At 39.3% G+C, this 16,438-nt stretch overlaps 1 protein-coding gene across 4 annotated transcripts in view; it reads left to right on the top strand.

Annotated features, from left to right (window-relative positions):
- Window positions 1-14,572, top strand: part of mettl22 (methyltransferase like 22) — a 69,003-nt gene extending 54,431 nt beyond the window's left edge. For all 4 annotated transcript variants that reach the window (XM_038821039.1, XM_038821038.1, XM_038821036.1 and 1 more), the window contains 3 exons: window positions 816-918; window positions 6,151-6,319; window positions 13,347-14,572. In XM_038821039.1, the coding sequence (XP_038676967.1) occupies window positions 816-918; window positions 6,151-6,319; window positions 13,347-13,397 (323 nt within the window). In that variant the 3' untranslated portion in view covers window positions 13,398-14,572. The remainder of the gene's footprint in view (window positions 1-815; window positions 919-6,150; window positions 6,320-13,346) is intronic.
- The last annotated feature ends 1,866 nt before the right edge of the window (window positions 14,573-16,438 follow it).

The following is a 16,438-nucleotide window of genomic DNA, read 5'->3' as shown; positions in this document are numbered from 1 at the left end:
AGTGCGTGGTGTTCCATATCTGAAGTGATCCATCAGAATAGAGGCTGAAGAGATGCCCTCCATTTCAGAATCTACTCTAAAGGACTCTTTCACAAGGAGTCATTTAAAGGGCTACCAACATGAACACGGGTTAAAGCAAACTCTCTGTGTATATCTAATGGTGAGGGATCCATGGCAGTATGCAATCTGATGCATGTATTGTACAGTTTCTGATACCCTTCAAAGGAAATGTACCATAGAATCCATGGAATGCCTACAATACAGAAGGAGCCACTCAGCGCATCTAGTCTGCACCTACCCTCCGAATGAACAATCTACCTAGGCCCACATCCACGCCCTATTCCCGTTACCCCACGTATTGACTTTGGCCTGCACATCTTTGGGCTGTGGGAAACCCATGCAGACATGGGGAGAACATGCAAACTACCCACAGACAACCACTCAAAGCCTGAATCGAAACTGGGTCCCTAGCACTGTGAGGCAGCAGTGCTAACCACTGTGCAACCATGCCATCCAATCTAATCTCATACACATTCCATAATGCTTCAACTCTCATCTTTAGTAGAAGAGTGCAGAACAAACACCACACATTCTTACACCTTTGATTCTGGATTTGTTCGCTCGTTTGTATCAGTATCTCATCTCGTCAACATATTGGATTGAAGCATCTGTAGTGGTTGTCAAGTGGCCTTAAAAGTCTGAAGTGGAGTCATTTTGGGTTGTGTTCATTTTTAGTGTGAGCATTGAGCATGTGGGTGAGGCACTCAGTTCCATTTACACTTCATTAAATTTATCCTTTTCCATTTTTTTTCCAGTATTCTATGATGATAATTTGACAGATGCATTTTTTCAGACAATCTACAGAATTTTGAGTAATTTGAAAAATCCAAGCACCATATATCTTTCCGTAGAGAAACGGTAAGTCTAAGAAGGAAATTCACAAGAACTGACTAAAAACTGCCTTTTCATGGTTATGGTGAAAATCTTGCAAAAAAGGTATTGGCAACGTATATAGAATCCTATTTATTTTACGTCAAAAATTACTGTTAGCCAGTATTCTTCTTGCTAAAATTAATAAACATACAGTAAGTAGAGAATATAAGTTCATCAAGTTCTTGCTGTCCTGCAGAGTGAAAGTTGTTTAATGCAAGTTTTTGTCAATGCTACTGTTCAAATCAGCTCAGGCAGAGTATCCAACCTTTTTGAGTAGTTGAGGTTTTGTTGTATTGCAGCCAGTGAGTAAGCTGCTTCTGATTAAGGATGAACTTACACCATAACTGTGCATGTGAAATACAAACTGTTCCAATGCCAAAGTTATATTGTAAATTAATCTTTCATTGCTCTCTCCTTCCTCCCTTCAGGTCCCTGCCCATCTTTTTATGCACCATTGTTGAGCTTTCTTCCTTTGCCTTTATGCCTCTTCCTCTCCTTGTTTTCACTCGTGTCTCTAATTCTTTCTACTCTTATTTTTTTTCCCCTTTCTTATGCTTTTGTTTTTATTTTTCTCTTTACCTCTTTACCTGGATGTTCAGCATTAGACACATAATGAAAAGGGATGTCAGCTATGTTACTGGGATGAGGGTTTAAGTTGGAACTTCGTTGGAAGTTAACCATGCAAGGGACAGAATTACTAGCAATCTCACTTAGCCTTTGTAGATTTGATCAGTCAGTTTCCCCAAAGCAGGCTGATTCATTTCTTCCCACTCCACTACAGAGCGACAGCGAGAGGTGAGCACTAACAGTAGAAATTTGGACATCTGGAAATACACTGCCAGTCCAGGCATAGGTACAGCCACAGGCATTATCGCTAGCAGCACTGTTTTCCACCGTAGTTCTGGGCTTCCAATATTGTACATTCCTCAAGCAGATCTATGAAAAGGAGGAGTGCAGCACTTTTTTTTTGTTTTTGGAAACCCAGTGAACCTATCTGAAGATCAGCTGTTTCCACTATGCAGGGAGAAAAAGCTGAAGCTCCACAGACCCGGTGAGTTCATGTTGCAAGCCAGATTTGTCTTGTGGGCTATGGTTTGGCCAAGACTCAATTAAGGTTAATTTTCTTTTGGAGTTAAAAAGCAGTAATGTTGGTGATTAGGAACAGAACATTTTTCAATCGTGGCATTGGATGTCAGTGTCAGATCCTTCCAGGCCAGGTGTAGTAAGGACCAAATCCAAATTGAAATTTACTCTGTAGAGTAAGGTGCCTTATCTCTAATCTCACCTTTTCTAAAGCTGCTGCTGTTTTACTTGCTTCGCCAGCGCGAGAGAAATGTATCAAAGTGATGCCTCTTAAGTCAGATTAATTAGAAGAATGTATAGTCTGCATTGCAGTTGTTTGCAGGATGGCACTGTAAGTTTTTAAATAAACAAGAACAAACCTTTTTAATGCAGCAAGTATGGCCTAGCCACACAAGGTAAAAATGAAAAATGAGAGACAGCTAAGCACTGTTGGTGTTTACCATCAATGGAGTGCTGGCACAAAAAACGTAAGACATTTCTACAGTACGAGAGCCATAATTGCATTTGGTTGCTTAATGTTCTTTATCCACAAAACTTATGTTAACACAGATGTAGATTTGGTGTGAGGATTGTCCTATTACAACATTATGGATAAAATTTTAATTAATGTCATGGTAAGTTTTATGCTTATGAATTTACAATCAGTAGAAACTTGTATTAAGTTCCCATTCTCTCTCACTCGAGCCTTCTACGCATGTCAAAAGTGAACTTTAAATCTTGGTTGTATTTAAACTTATGTGGGCTGAGCTGAAAGGAAATTGTGGATTAGATTAGTTCATCAAAACAAAATGGAAACCAGCACATTTGTCACATTAATTGGATTTTATTCTTATTAACAATAAAATAATTCCGTGCACCACGAAGTAAAATGGCAGGGAATTTATGGACAGTCTGATCTAACATCAATATATTTTGTTGAATTTTATGTAATTAATCTTATATGAATATAATTGGTTCCTAATTCATAATTACTTTATTTCATTTTTTAAGGAAAATATTTCAACTTATAAATAGATTGCATCTTATTGTAACTACAGCCTAAACAATGTCCTTGATCGATATCTCTTGCCAGTTTTCTTCCCTTTTCTCCAATCTTCCTCTCCTGTAGGTGATCACTCAACTGGATATAATTCTGTTTGATACTAATCATCCTTCTGTACTTTGTCCAAATGGCTATTCTCCATGTGTGAACCTAGACATTGAGCACTGGCTAGTTGTCTGACCATTGAAAGCATCTAAGCTAAACGTGACACTGTATTTTCCTGAAGCCTACGTAGGGATTTTTCAACAAGTAGCGCAATGGTTCCAGATCATATACAGATCCCTGGAGCATATAATTCTGCTGTCTTTAAAACAGGCCTTTTCTTACATCTGATTAGAAAGTCAGGTTTCCAAAATTGTCTTTTGTTTTTTTTTAATGATACTTATCTGTCCTCGAGTGAAAATGGCCTTTGGGCCATTACATTTGATCTCTACGTGAAACATACAGCAGCTGCACTGTAAAATAAATGAGGCAGTAGAAACTGAAATTAAGTGCTGTCAACTCTTGGTTGCACCACAATTATTAATTTTATTTCTGTTCTCTGAGCTTTCCCTTTAGCATTAAAGCCCAGGAGAGCCTTCCAGAGACTTTAGAGTTGTAAATTAAAGTTGTCATTGTCCAAGATCCATGTGAACAGCAATTTTGTGCTATTGTGGAATCTGTCATGCCAAGCAAAAGAACCAGTTTACACAACAGTGGAAGAATTATTTGCACAAGTCTTCACATAATGACAGCATCAGTGCAATACTGAAAAATATAGTTGAGCTACATTTGCTAATTGCAAATTGTTTTAAATGTGTCCATTGGTATTTTTCGCGTTGCACAAATGGACTACCTTGACCAGATTCTTTGGTGATTGACTGCTTGGAAAGTTTATGAAAATAGGCAAGAAATTTGGGTGGAATCTTACCAGCATTAGGAGGCAGCTTTGGTGGCGATGCAGTTTCCCTCCACAATGATGGCCTGGTAACTGTGGCCACAGATTTTTTAATTTCTCTGCATCTTCACCGTGCCATTGCCTTGGCATTTTCCTGCCTGTTGCAGTTTGTGCCCTTCTCTCCAGGTGGAGTCTGCAGTCTTGACCTTGTAGTCTTTAAAAAGGAATCAAAATGGATGGGCACAATAAGCTGTTGTTCACAATATTTTGACTGATGCAATAGCTTATAAAATTCAGTTTGAAGGCTGTTGCAACAGTGGATCCAAATCCTTTCAGCAGTCAGGAATTCCAAAATTGCTGAAAAAGAACAGTCCTTTCCCCTGGGATCCTCAGCAATGTCCACTAGCAAATTTTACTGCCACATCAAACTGTAGTTTACAAAAAAGCCGTAGTACCAATACAGATCCATAGTACATGCAATATTTGAACAGGGAATGAGGGGGAAAATCACATGGGCTGAGATTTTCCGACCCCGATCCGGGACGGAGAATCCCCGGGGGGACGCGAGAATCGCGCCCCAACGCTGGCTTCCAGTTTCTCGCCGCGCTGGTCGGGGGCCTTTGAAAGCACACCCCCTCGGCGATTCTCCAGTCCCCAACGAGCCGAGTGGCCGCTGGGTTCATCCGAGTCCCGCCGGCATGGGTCACACTGCGGGACCTGGAAGGTGTGTCTGCAGGGGCTGTCCTGGAGGGGGTAGGGGAGAATATGACCCTGGGGGGTGGGGGGTACCACGGTGACCTGGCCTATCGGAGCCTATCGACCTGCGGGCAGGCTGGTTCCGTGGGGGCCTATGTTTTTCCACGCCGGGCCCCTGTAGGACTCTGCCATATTGCCCGGGGGCCAGCGCGGAGAGGGGAACCCCCGCTCATGCACGGAATCATGCCGGCCATTCCGCGCATGCGCAAACTCGTGCCGGCCGTTCTGCGCCGGCTGGAGCTGCAGGGACCACTCCAGCGCCAACCTAGCCCCCTAGGAAGGGGAGCATACGCCATTATCGGCGGCCGTCGACACCGGAGTGGTTGGCGCCACTTTTCATGCCGGTGTGGGGACAAAGCCCCATTATTGGAGAATCTCGCCCCATGTTTCTCACAATCGTCTGACAAATAAGTGATGGAATATTGCGTATGTCTAAAGTTAAGTCAAGCCTGTGATCTGCTGCATCTTCAGAATTAATATGTATTAAAGGATTGTTCTTGAGTTGCCAACAGTTTTTTGATGCTGCTTCCTAATTTGTTAGTTTTCTGGATTAACACTTTTGCACAATTTAGTCCAGAGCGGAGTGTTGGCACTGATAGACATGGTTTTGGGATATCATTTCTGCAAAATACAGCAAGCCAGATGTTTTGGGAAGGTTTTAATAACAAGAGCCTCATGAAGAAGACGTGACAATAAACCTATCAGGTTTCATCTTGGCGGGCAAGATACCATTCCAGTGGTTCTTGATGCTCTGCTGATTAGTAATGCAATAAAAGTTCCCTTTTTATCAGGAGTCTATTAATTATGAAAAGAAACCCAATATTAGCTCATGCCATCAAACATTGGAAAGGTGGGAACTTGGACAAATCAAACAGTGTAATATCCTTAAAACTAATTTTAACTTCCGTTAATCTTAATGGAGGAAGGAATACAATGATGGTCTAATTTCTCTAATATCTATTTTGTCATGTCAATGATTCTGTACTGGTCATTTGTTAGTTTAAAACTTTGATTTTGTCTGTCCAAACCCACAAAGAGATTTTGAACAAACCAATTAATTTTGACACAAGCAAACACCTTTCCACAAAAATGTAGTGAATGAACAATTGCATTTGGGTATATTTTCCAATCATTTGCTAACAATAGGGAAACTGGCCCATTGACAACAGATTTTGGAAAAACGTTTTTCCCCAGTATGCACTACTGGCATTACTCCCAGGAATTTAAGGATGTTTTGCCCCTGAAAATGGTATATAAAGAGACCTGGGCAGCTAGATATATCCTTTATAAGGAAAGTTCTGCATCTAGCTATTAAGGAGCAAAAGTACTAAACTATTCAAATCACAAATTCCTTGGATGTCTGTTCTTTTTTAACTCTAATGAATCATTAGACATTTCTCTAGCAGCAAGTTTAGAACTAAATATTTTCTTAAAGCTCAATTCTAATTTTTTTTTTCAGGCTAAACTTTACCTTGAGAAAAATGGATGTTACATGTGATGCATATGATCATTTCCGATTGTGTTTGGCTGACTTGGAAAACATCAATGATGGGAAAACTAAATTTATTGTCGAACCTATCAAACTCATTTTTCCTCAGTTTCTCTTTTATGAACGAGTGGAACAATTGGTAAGTGTTATTAAACTTGGAGGGGGATATGGAATGATTCAGTTCTCCGGAACTTGAATTATTGATGTTCTGATTATTGGCATTTTGATTACCCGTGGCAATATTCTACAGGCCTTTTACACTTTAGATTGGGTGAGCAGCAGAACACTGCACAAATATTTCAATTTTTACTGCTATTAAGAATGTGAGCTTATGATTTATCAATTTGTTAGGCTATCAGTTTAGGTTAGAAATTGAATGAGGTGTGAAGGAGGAGGAAACAAAATATTGAGGAAAAGAGGAACCTTCCAATGAAATGGAGCAAGCAGTTGGCAAATGTAGTCATGGTGTAGCAATAGGAAATATTTAGCTGGAGTTGAAAAGGGAAGAGATTAAGTATATTTCAAGAGGGTGAAAAGAAAAGGAATGTATTGAAGACTGACAGTCAATGGGAAAATATGGGGATAAAGTCAAATTTTCAGCAAACAGGCTTTTAGGACATATAAAAAGGAATGTGGGCACTACTATAAAAGAAGTAGGAAAATTTATAGACAGGATTCTCTGGCCTCCCATCCACATGTTTTCCAGCAGCGGGAGGTGGCGCACCGTTTGCTGGCATCAGAATTCTCTGCTCCCGCCGCTGTCAATGGGAATTCCCGTTGAAGCCACCCTACAGCACCAGGAATCCCAGGGGCGAGCAGGCGTTGCAGGCAGGAGCAGAGAATCCCGCCACCAACAAATGGCCGGAGAATTCTGGCCTATAAAAGGGATTGGATGGCTAAGATCGAGCCAAAGAGAAAATTAGCAGAAGTAATATGCAGCCACAAAAGCTTCCTACAGGCATAATAGTTATAATCAACTTTATCCCCATATTTCCCATTGACTGTCAGTCTTCAGTACCTAACTTTTCTTTTCACCTTCTTGAAATATACTTAATCTGTCCCCTTTTCAACTCTAGTAAAGTATTGACAAAAATGAGAGAAATAATTCGGAGATCGCAGTGCAGTAGAAATACAGTTTTAGAGCTCATGTGCACTGTGAAGGGATGCATTAAGTACAAAATCAGAGATAATACTGATCATGCGTAAGTCTTTGGCTATGCTGTCGAGTTTTGCATGTCCTATTTTAGAGAAATATCGCAGCCAAGTAGAAGGCACTGAAGATATGATAACACTAGATATTAGAGTACTTTAAGAGGAATGTAGAGGAAATTGGGGCACTTTTTATTAGAACGAAGATTAAAAAGAGATCTAATGGTGTTATAAAAATCATGAAGGTTTTTGATTAAGTGAATCAGGAACACCACTTGTGCCTGTCAGGAAAATAAAGAATTGCCATTTACATAATGCCTTTCATAGCCCCACGATGCCTCAAAGTGCTTCACTGCCCAGTCTGGTGTTTTTGGCATTGTTGTTTTGGAGCAATTTGCAGACAGAAAAGTTCTGCAAACAGCAATAAAATAAAAAAATTTTTTACCACAGTCCCAGGGAACCGTAAGCCAGTGGTTCACAACCGCTATGCTGCGGTACCAGTGTGCCGTGGCCACCTGCACTCCCGCATACATGCCCTTCCATCAAGCCACCCGACAAGCCCCAAATGTCACCACAGGACCCCTTCAACCGGGGATGCAGTAAGCTGGCAATTTCTCACCATACACAGACATTTCTCCCCAAGGGAATATCAAAAGGGGGCGATGGGCTGCACTTTGCTTTGTGAAACTTTTGGTTTTGTTCAGGCACTAGTTTTGGCCCAGGGGAGAGGAGGGGTCTAGTTGATTTTTGTAATGTCCTGTACTGCCTGATGCAAGTTACATCACATCTGAAGTAAATGTTAGGTGAGGAACACTTTATTTCAAATATCTGCTGAACATTGCAGTCTCGATCTACCTCCATGAAGCAACAGAGAACACAGTTCACAATTAAGATCTTGCGTGGTATAATTTTGACAGTGTTGCAGTCAGGCATCATAAATTGACATAAAGAAACATTTCAATCTAATCACGACAGTAAAACTTTATGTTGATATTATTTCCCATTCAAGCATCCAAAATAATCTTTGTGTAGTCATTATCTAATATTAAACATATTGCTATCATTTGATACACAATAGGCTAATGTAACAGAGTTACAGGGTGTAACACAAAACTATTTCAGTGTAAACCACGTGTCATTAAAGGGAAACAAATAAATTATATGTCTTGTTAAGGACTGTGAAATTAAATTCACATCTCGCAATGATAAGCATGTACAATGCGTTCCAATAAACTAATTTTGGTGTTTAGATTTGACGTTTAACTTAGTAAATGTAAGAGAGATTGTTTTCATACAGTGCAGCAATACTTATTTTTTTTTGTTTTTCTGGTTGGCATTGATTGGTATATCTTCATTTCTAATAGCTATTAGCATTTTAACTGAAATTATTGTGGCACTGAATATAACGGCTTTGAATTAGACTGAAGTTTAGTCCAAATGCTGATTTTAAAACTGAGCACACAGGATGAGTGGCTTTATGTAATAACTCCTGTGAGGCCCACGGGGAAACCATAATTACTTTCCCGGTGGGGAAGAATACAAGCTTCCCCAGTAGTGGGCGGAGGCCCATCCAGCCGGGGCTCATAAAATTGAGCACATAGGCTGGCCCAAACAGGGAGCATGTTGGTTGTCCTGACAGGACTATGTAATATAAATAGTTTGCTATCCGTGGGCAGACTTTGTTACCTTAATTAAATCTATGTTCTTCCTGGTCATTATATCACTCAGTGAGGAAGAACTTTGCTTGTAGCAGGTTGCTGAATCATGGCCCTGCCCTGCCCCGCCCCACCCCTTGTATGTGATTGGCCACTGTTGGTAATTTACCCTAAGGGTCACTACATGTCAAGCGATGGGCAAGATTGAGAAGGATAACCTCAGCTGGTACAGGAATTGAACCAGTGCAGTTGGCGTCACTCCTCATCACAGCCCAGCCATCCAGCCAACCTAATTAACTGACCCACAATAAATTAGTAACTAAAGGGCATAAATTAAAGATTTTCATCATTAAATCAACCAAAACAATTGTTAGAATATGAAAGACCCTACCAAAAACCATTATAGGAGCAGAATCAATAATAGACTTTTAAAAGAAAAATGTATAACTAATTAAACAAAAAAAAATTAAATGATTTAAGAAAAGAGTAGGGCAAAGGGCTGCCAGGCTCCTTTTAGAGAGCTGACACAGATGCAAAGAGCAAAATAGTGCAATTTCTGTGATCATTGGTGTCTTTTCTGATCTTATTTTGAGTTCTTTGCTTTGCAGTGAATTAATGGCTTCTGAAACCAAAAACACAAAGTATTATTAAGTGGGGAGTAATTATTGTATGTCTGCACATGTCGAGCAAGTGCCTTCATCATGTCTATTTCCCCATCTGTCAATCACTTGTAATGGGATTGCACTAGTGAATTGAACCATATTAACCATCCCCAAATCACTTTCTGCAGATTTTTCCGGCCTTACAAAAGAGCTAACGCTTTAAGTTTAAATTTAAATAATCCCCAATCTACAGAGACAGATGTCCACCATTTCATCTCAGAATTATTCTAATGAACGCAGTTAGTTATGTGGTCTCAGCAAAACTGTGAAACCTTGTCAGTGGAATATGCCACACTGTACACGCATTATCCTTGTAAACATCATGGCACAAAAGATGCTGTCAAAATTAGTGAGGCTAATAGCAGTAGGTATCATTTATGTTGAAATAAAACAGCAACGCCAGGCAAGGGTAGATATGTGATTAAATTCGGAAATTGAATGTTCCTGTCACATGTGCACTGCTGTGCTGCTAGATTTGCAAAAGCATTGTCTCAGTGTCTGGTTTCAAATTTAATGTATTGAGTGGTGTGAACTTCCAGTAGTTGGTATATATAAAGTAAATTTTCCACAGAAAGCTAAGTAATTTCAAATCTTAAGTATCATTTTAATTACTGCCTCTCGAACACTGAAAGTAAGCTATTACAAGTGCGGGGTATCATTCCTTCAAGGTATTGATTGTTAAAGTTTGAAGTAAAATTTAACAAAATTGGGTTACATTTTCTTTCAGTCTCTTTGCCTCTCTCCGTTATTCTTTTGTAACTATACCTATATCACAGAGATAAATTACATTGAATTCTTCCATCCTAACTTATACTTCCTACTTTGTCTCAACTTACGATAAGCAATGATAAAATCTAACAAAGATCACCAAGAGAAAATTTATTCAATTCCAGGTATGTTAATTTAGCATAAAATAATTGCCAATTTCCATGATTGTTTCAAGATTAATAGAATTCTGAAACATTGGGCTATTTGAAATAGAGTTGACGGTGAGATGTGAAAGCTTGAATACTTAAGGGTGAGCGCTAATTAACTTGATTTTTTTTATATGTTGTAAGGAAAAACAATTATTATTAAATCATTCTTAAGTACTTTTTGGATAAAACTATCAGTGCAAGCAGAATATAGGGAACTAGCAAATAATTTAAAAAGCAGGATCTCAAAGGTAGTAATCTCAGAATGACTCCCAGTGTTATGTGTTAGCGAAATCAGGAATAGGAGAATAGACAAGATGAATAATTGGCTAGAGAGATGACAGGAGGGATTCAGATTCGTGAGGCTTTCGGACCGATTCTGGGGAAGTTGGAATTGTGCAAGCTGGATGGGTTGCACCCCAACAGGGACGAGGACAAACATCCCTCAAGGGGTATTCACGAGTACTGTGGAGGAGGGTTTATGCTGGAATGACGGGGGGATGGGAACCTGAATATGAAATTCTTAAAGGGGTGCAGGACCCGAGGAACCAGGGTGCATATTTACATAGATCATTGAAAGTGGCAAGACAGGTGGAGAGAGCGGTTAATAAAGCAGTTAGTATTCTGGGTGTTATAAGGGCATAGAATACAAGAGAGAGGAGGTTATACTTATACAAGACACTATTTAGACTTCAGCTCGAATATCGTGTACAGTTCTGAGCGCTACACTAGGAAAGTTGTGAATGTATTGGATGGAGTGCAGAAGAGGTTTGCAAGAATGTTTCCAGAACAGAGAAACTTCAGTTACGAAGATAGATTGGAGAGGCTGCAACTGTTCTCCTTGGAGAGAAGAAGGCTAAGAGGAGATTAGATAGAAATGTTCTGAATCATGAGGGGGATAAATAAGAGTAGATAGGTAAAAATTGTCCCGCTTTTAAAAGAATCGAGAATGAGGGGGCACAGCTTTAAAGTAATTTGCAAAAGAAGCAAATGTGATGTGAGAGAAAACTTTTTTCACATAATGAATGGTTCGGATCTGGAATGCACTACCTGGAAGTGTAGCGGAAGCGGCTTCAATCGAGCAATTCAAGAAGGCATTAGATGATTACTTGAATAGAAACAAGATGCAGTGGTGCAGGGGAATGGCACTAAGTCATAATGCTCTTTTGGAGAGCCGGTGCAGAGACACTGGGCCAAATGGCCTCTTTCTGTGCTGTAACAAATCCAGGATTCTGTAAAGACAAGTTGAAAGACACTGCTGAATTCTCCGCCGTCGGGATTCTCCATTTTGCCAGCAGCCCGGGGGTTTCCCAACGGCTTCCCAACGGCATGGGGCTGCCCCACAATGGGAAACCCCATTGACCAACTGGTGAAACGGAGAATCCCGATGGCATGCTGCACCAGAAATCTGGTACAGCGGGACGGAGAAACCTCCCACTGTATCTGAATACATGGAGCATTTCCAATAAGGTAAACAAATTAACAATGCAAATAGATGTAAACAGGCATGATATGATTGCGCTCACGGAGACATGATTGCAGGATAACCAGGGTTGGGAACTGAATGTACAAGAGTATTCGATATTTAGGAAAGACAGGCAAAAAGGAGATGGGGTGTGTTGTTAGTAAAGGAGATATAGTGCAAAAGTGAGAAAGGATGTTGGCTCAGGAAATCTAGATGTAGAATCAGTCTGATTGGAGTTAAGAAGGAACAAGGGACGGAAAATTCTGGAGCTGTGTATAGACCTCCAAACAGTAGTGGTAAAGTAGTTAAACTGGAAATTAGAGATGTGTGCAACAAGGGTGCTACATAATCATAGGTGACTTTAATCTACAGGCGTTTGTGATAATACTGTGGCAGGTGAATTCCTGAAGCCTGTACAAGATGTTTGTTTGGACCAGTATATTGAGGATCCAACTAGGAAGTTGGCTATCCTAGATTTTCTATTGTGCAGTGAGAAGGGGTTAATTATTAATTTTGTTTCTGCAGGATACCATAGGGAAGAGTGATGATAACATGACAGAATTTTTCATTAGGATGCAAAATGAAATATTTCAATCTGAAGCTAGGTCCCTAATTTTAAACAAAGAAAACATACAAAGGTATGAGGGGTGAGTTGGTTGCTATAGATTGGGGAACTTCATTAACAGACATGATGGTGGACAGGCAATGGCTAATATTTAAGGAATTAGTTCATGCATTGCGACAGTTATACATTCTTTGTGGTGCGAAAACACAACAGTGAAAGCAGCTCAACTATGGCTAACAAGGTCTAGAAGAAGAGCACAGTCTCAGGATGCAGCGTAGGCTAGCAAAGACTGAGATGAGGAGGCACTTCTTCACTCAGAGGAGGTGAATCTGTGGAATTCTCTGCCACGGAAGTCTGTGGAGGCCAAGTCACTGAATATATTTAAGGAAATCGATAGATATCCAGACAGCAAAAGGTATTGAGGGGTATGGGGAGAGGGGCCGAATATGGCATTAAGGTGGAGGAGCAGCAATGATCATATGGAGTGGTGGAGCAGGGTCAAGGGGCCAAATGGCTTACTCCAGCTCCTATTTTCTCTCATGTTCACTTTGTATTACCAGTACTCTTAAGTACGTTTTATATCACACAAAGGTTAGGGTATTTGTGAATGCTTGCAAGGAGATATCACAACTGACTTACGTCATGTGTGATCTGATTTATACAATACTAATTCTTCAGTTTGCTTGTCATTTGTTTAAAAGCCATCATGCATTTTCATTTTCAATAGTGCATTGATTTTTGTGCTTTTCATTCCAGGAACTGTGGAAAATTATTGCTGAGCCACTTATCTGCAACACACAGCAATAAAATGTTTGTTGTGATTGAAGTGCATGCTGAGGAGTGTTGTTCATTGCACTAGTTTATTGAAGACTTTTAGCAGAGAAACCATGCCAACTTGCTTAAATAGAAGCTGCAGGAACTGCCTTACATTGTTCAGTGCTGTATTGATAACTGTAGCAATGTCCAGCATTGTAAAAATGTATTGAAATCAGATTCCTCTGCTGTTTTAACAAGCACTGACTTTTTAGATAAATGTATCCCAATGAAATAGAGATATGAGAAATTCATACTGTGAAGATACTTAACAGATTATATCAAATAGCTCCCACTAATTTAAACAACATGTTTCTGTTATTGTAAGAGGACTACCATCTCTAAAATAATAGAGAAGAGTTGGACTTCGGCACATCATTATGAATACATTTGCAGGCAAAAATCTTTACAAATGAAATGTATTTCCTTTTTTCATTCTTGTATTTCCCACCTTTTTTAAAAAAAAAAACCTAAACATTGGACAAAAAGAAATGGAATACAGTTGCATATTGAGTCAGAGGCTTAAGCATTTTATCAAACAGGTGAAAGGAGGCCATTCAGTCTACCATGCCACTGCCAGCTGTGTGATCGAGCTACCCAATTATTCATACATATCTGCTCTTTCTCTCCAATGCTACAGTTTTTCCTTTTCAATATGTATCCATTTCACTTCAGAAAGTTACTATTGTGCCTGCTTCCAACATTTTTCAGGCAGTGTATTCCAGATCATAATGACTCACTGCGTAAAATGAATTGCCCCTCATTTGCCCCCGCTCCCCCAGTCCCTTTGCTAATTATCTTAAATTTGTGTCCTCTGGTTATCGAGCTTCATGCCAGCGGAAACTGTTTACCATCATTCAAACTTTTTAAAAGCCTCAATTAAATATTTCCTTAACGTTCTCTGATTGAAGGAAAACAATCCTAGCGTCCTCTATTATCTCACAAATCTGAAATCCCTCATTCCTGCTGTTGTCCTAGTAAATTTCCTTTGTACCCTCAAAGGCCTTGATATTCTAATGCAACTGCAGCTAAACATTTAACTATTAATTGAATGCTAAATATAATTTATTGTGATTGAGATTACTTTAAACTGAGATGTACCTTACAAATATATTTTATGAATGCAGTGCAGTTTTATTTTGGTAATAAAATATATTTTTAAAAGGCAACAATTTATGTATTTCTGTTGCTTTTTTCCTACTGCTGCAACACTTCTTCGGCAGGTGGAACAGAGATTATTTATTTCACTGAAGTGGAAAATTTTATGTGCCATGAATGTGTCTTCTGTTTGAAACACATAATTCCGTATCCTTGTCAGTTTTTATTTGCCATTTTGATGGAAATTTTTAGCACCTTGTCTGAGGTAACATTCCACTTTTAACTTTTAATCTTGTACTTATTTAAGAATACCTGTGTTCTTAAACACTCACTGCCATATTTTTAAAATGTAAACTAGTCATTTAATGGAGAGTCACGAACTGCAATTATTTTGCTTCAAGATTGTAGAACATCTTTGAGCTGCTACATTATTCTGTTCAGTACATTTTGTTGATTGGAACTTATTCATGCATATTGTAGGGATAATAATGTGATTTTATTCTTTGATTTTGAAAAAGATTTCATCCCTACATGCTTAGCTTTATATTTAATTTGAAGGGCTGTTTATCTTAATAAATGCAAGGCATAAACCATAGCTTTGTAAAGGAATTACATAGTTATTCCATCCTAGAAAAAAATATGACCAGAATTGAACACCCACAATGTAGAATTATGACTCTGACCCTTCTGACTCCCCAATATGCATACCCTTTTGAAAAATAAAGACCTGTCTTAGAAACGATAATCCGACACAAAATTAACTATCGCTTGGACAAGTGTAGATTAATTAAGGAAAGCTAACATGGATTTGTAAAGAAAAATCGTGTTTAATTAACTTGATTGAGTTTTTTACTGAAATAACAGAGGGTTGATGTGGCGGACATGCCAAAAGCCATTTGAAAAATGCAACACAATTGGCTTGCCAGAAAAATTGAGGCACATGACTTAAAAGGGACAGTGGCATCAAAGTTAGCCGAGTAACAGGAAACAAGAGTAGTAGTGAATGATTGTTTTTCAGACTGGTATACATTGAGGTTTGCCAGGGGTTGGTACAAGTTCCACTGCCTTTTATGATATATATTAATGACTTAAACTCGTGTGCAGAGGGCACAATTTCAAAATTTGCAGATGACACAAAACTAAGGAGGATAAGGATAGATTTCAAGAGGACTTCATCTCGTGGAACAAGCAAACAAGTGACAAATCAAATTTTAAGTATAAATGCATGAAGTGATACATTTTGATCGAATGTAGAGAAGCAATTTGAAGTAAAGGGTGCGATTTTAAAGTGGGAGCAGGAACAGAGAGACTTGGGCTATACTGGCACCAAATCATTGAAGGTAGCATCACAGTTTGAAAAAGTGGTTTAAAAAGGCATGTGGGGTCATGGTATATAGAGATTTGTAAAACAAAACCAAGAAGATTATTGTAAACATTTATAAGAAAAACTAGTTGAGTATTGTGTCCAATTCTGGGCACCGCACTTGTGGAAGGCTTCAGAGAGGGTGCAGGAAAGCATTACGACAATCGTTCCAGGGACTTGAGTTATGCAGAAAGATTGAAAAAGCTGCGATTGTTCTCCTTAGAGAAGAGAGGCTTAAGAGGAGGTTTGATAGAGGTGTCCAAATTCATGAAGGTCATGAAATAGTAGATAAGATTCCCGTACCAGCCTCCCCGGACAGGCGCCGGAATGTGGCGACTAGGGGCTTTTCACAGTAACTTCATTGAAGCCTACTCGTGACAATAAGCGATTTTCATTTTCAAGAGAAACTGTCCTGTTGGCGGAGAGGTCAAGAATTAGAAAATACTGATTGAAGGTGAATGGCAAAAGAAGTAATATGGCATGAGGAAGAACCTGTGTTTATGCAACAAGTGACTCCCTTGGAGTATGATGGAAGCTGATTCAAATGTAGCTTTCAAGAGGGAATTGGATAATC

This window comes from Scyliorhinus canicula, chromosome 15 (genome assembly GCF_902713615.1).
Source record: "Scyliorhinus canicula chromosome 15, sScyCan1.1, whole genome shotgun sequence".
Lineage (NCBI taxonomy): Eukaryota > Metazoa > Chordata > Chondrichthyes > Carcharhiniformes > Scyliorhinidae > Scyliorhinus > Scyliorhinus canicula.
The sequence above is the reverse complement of the archived record's forward strand: the minus strand, read 5'-3'. Positions and strand labels throughout refer to the sequence as shown.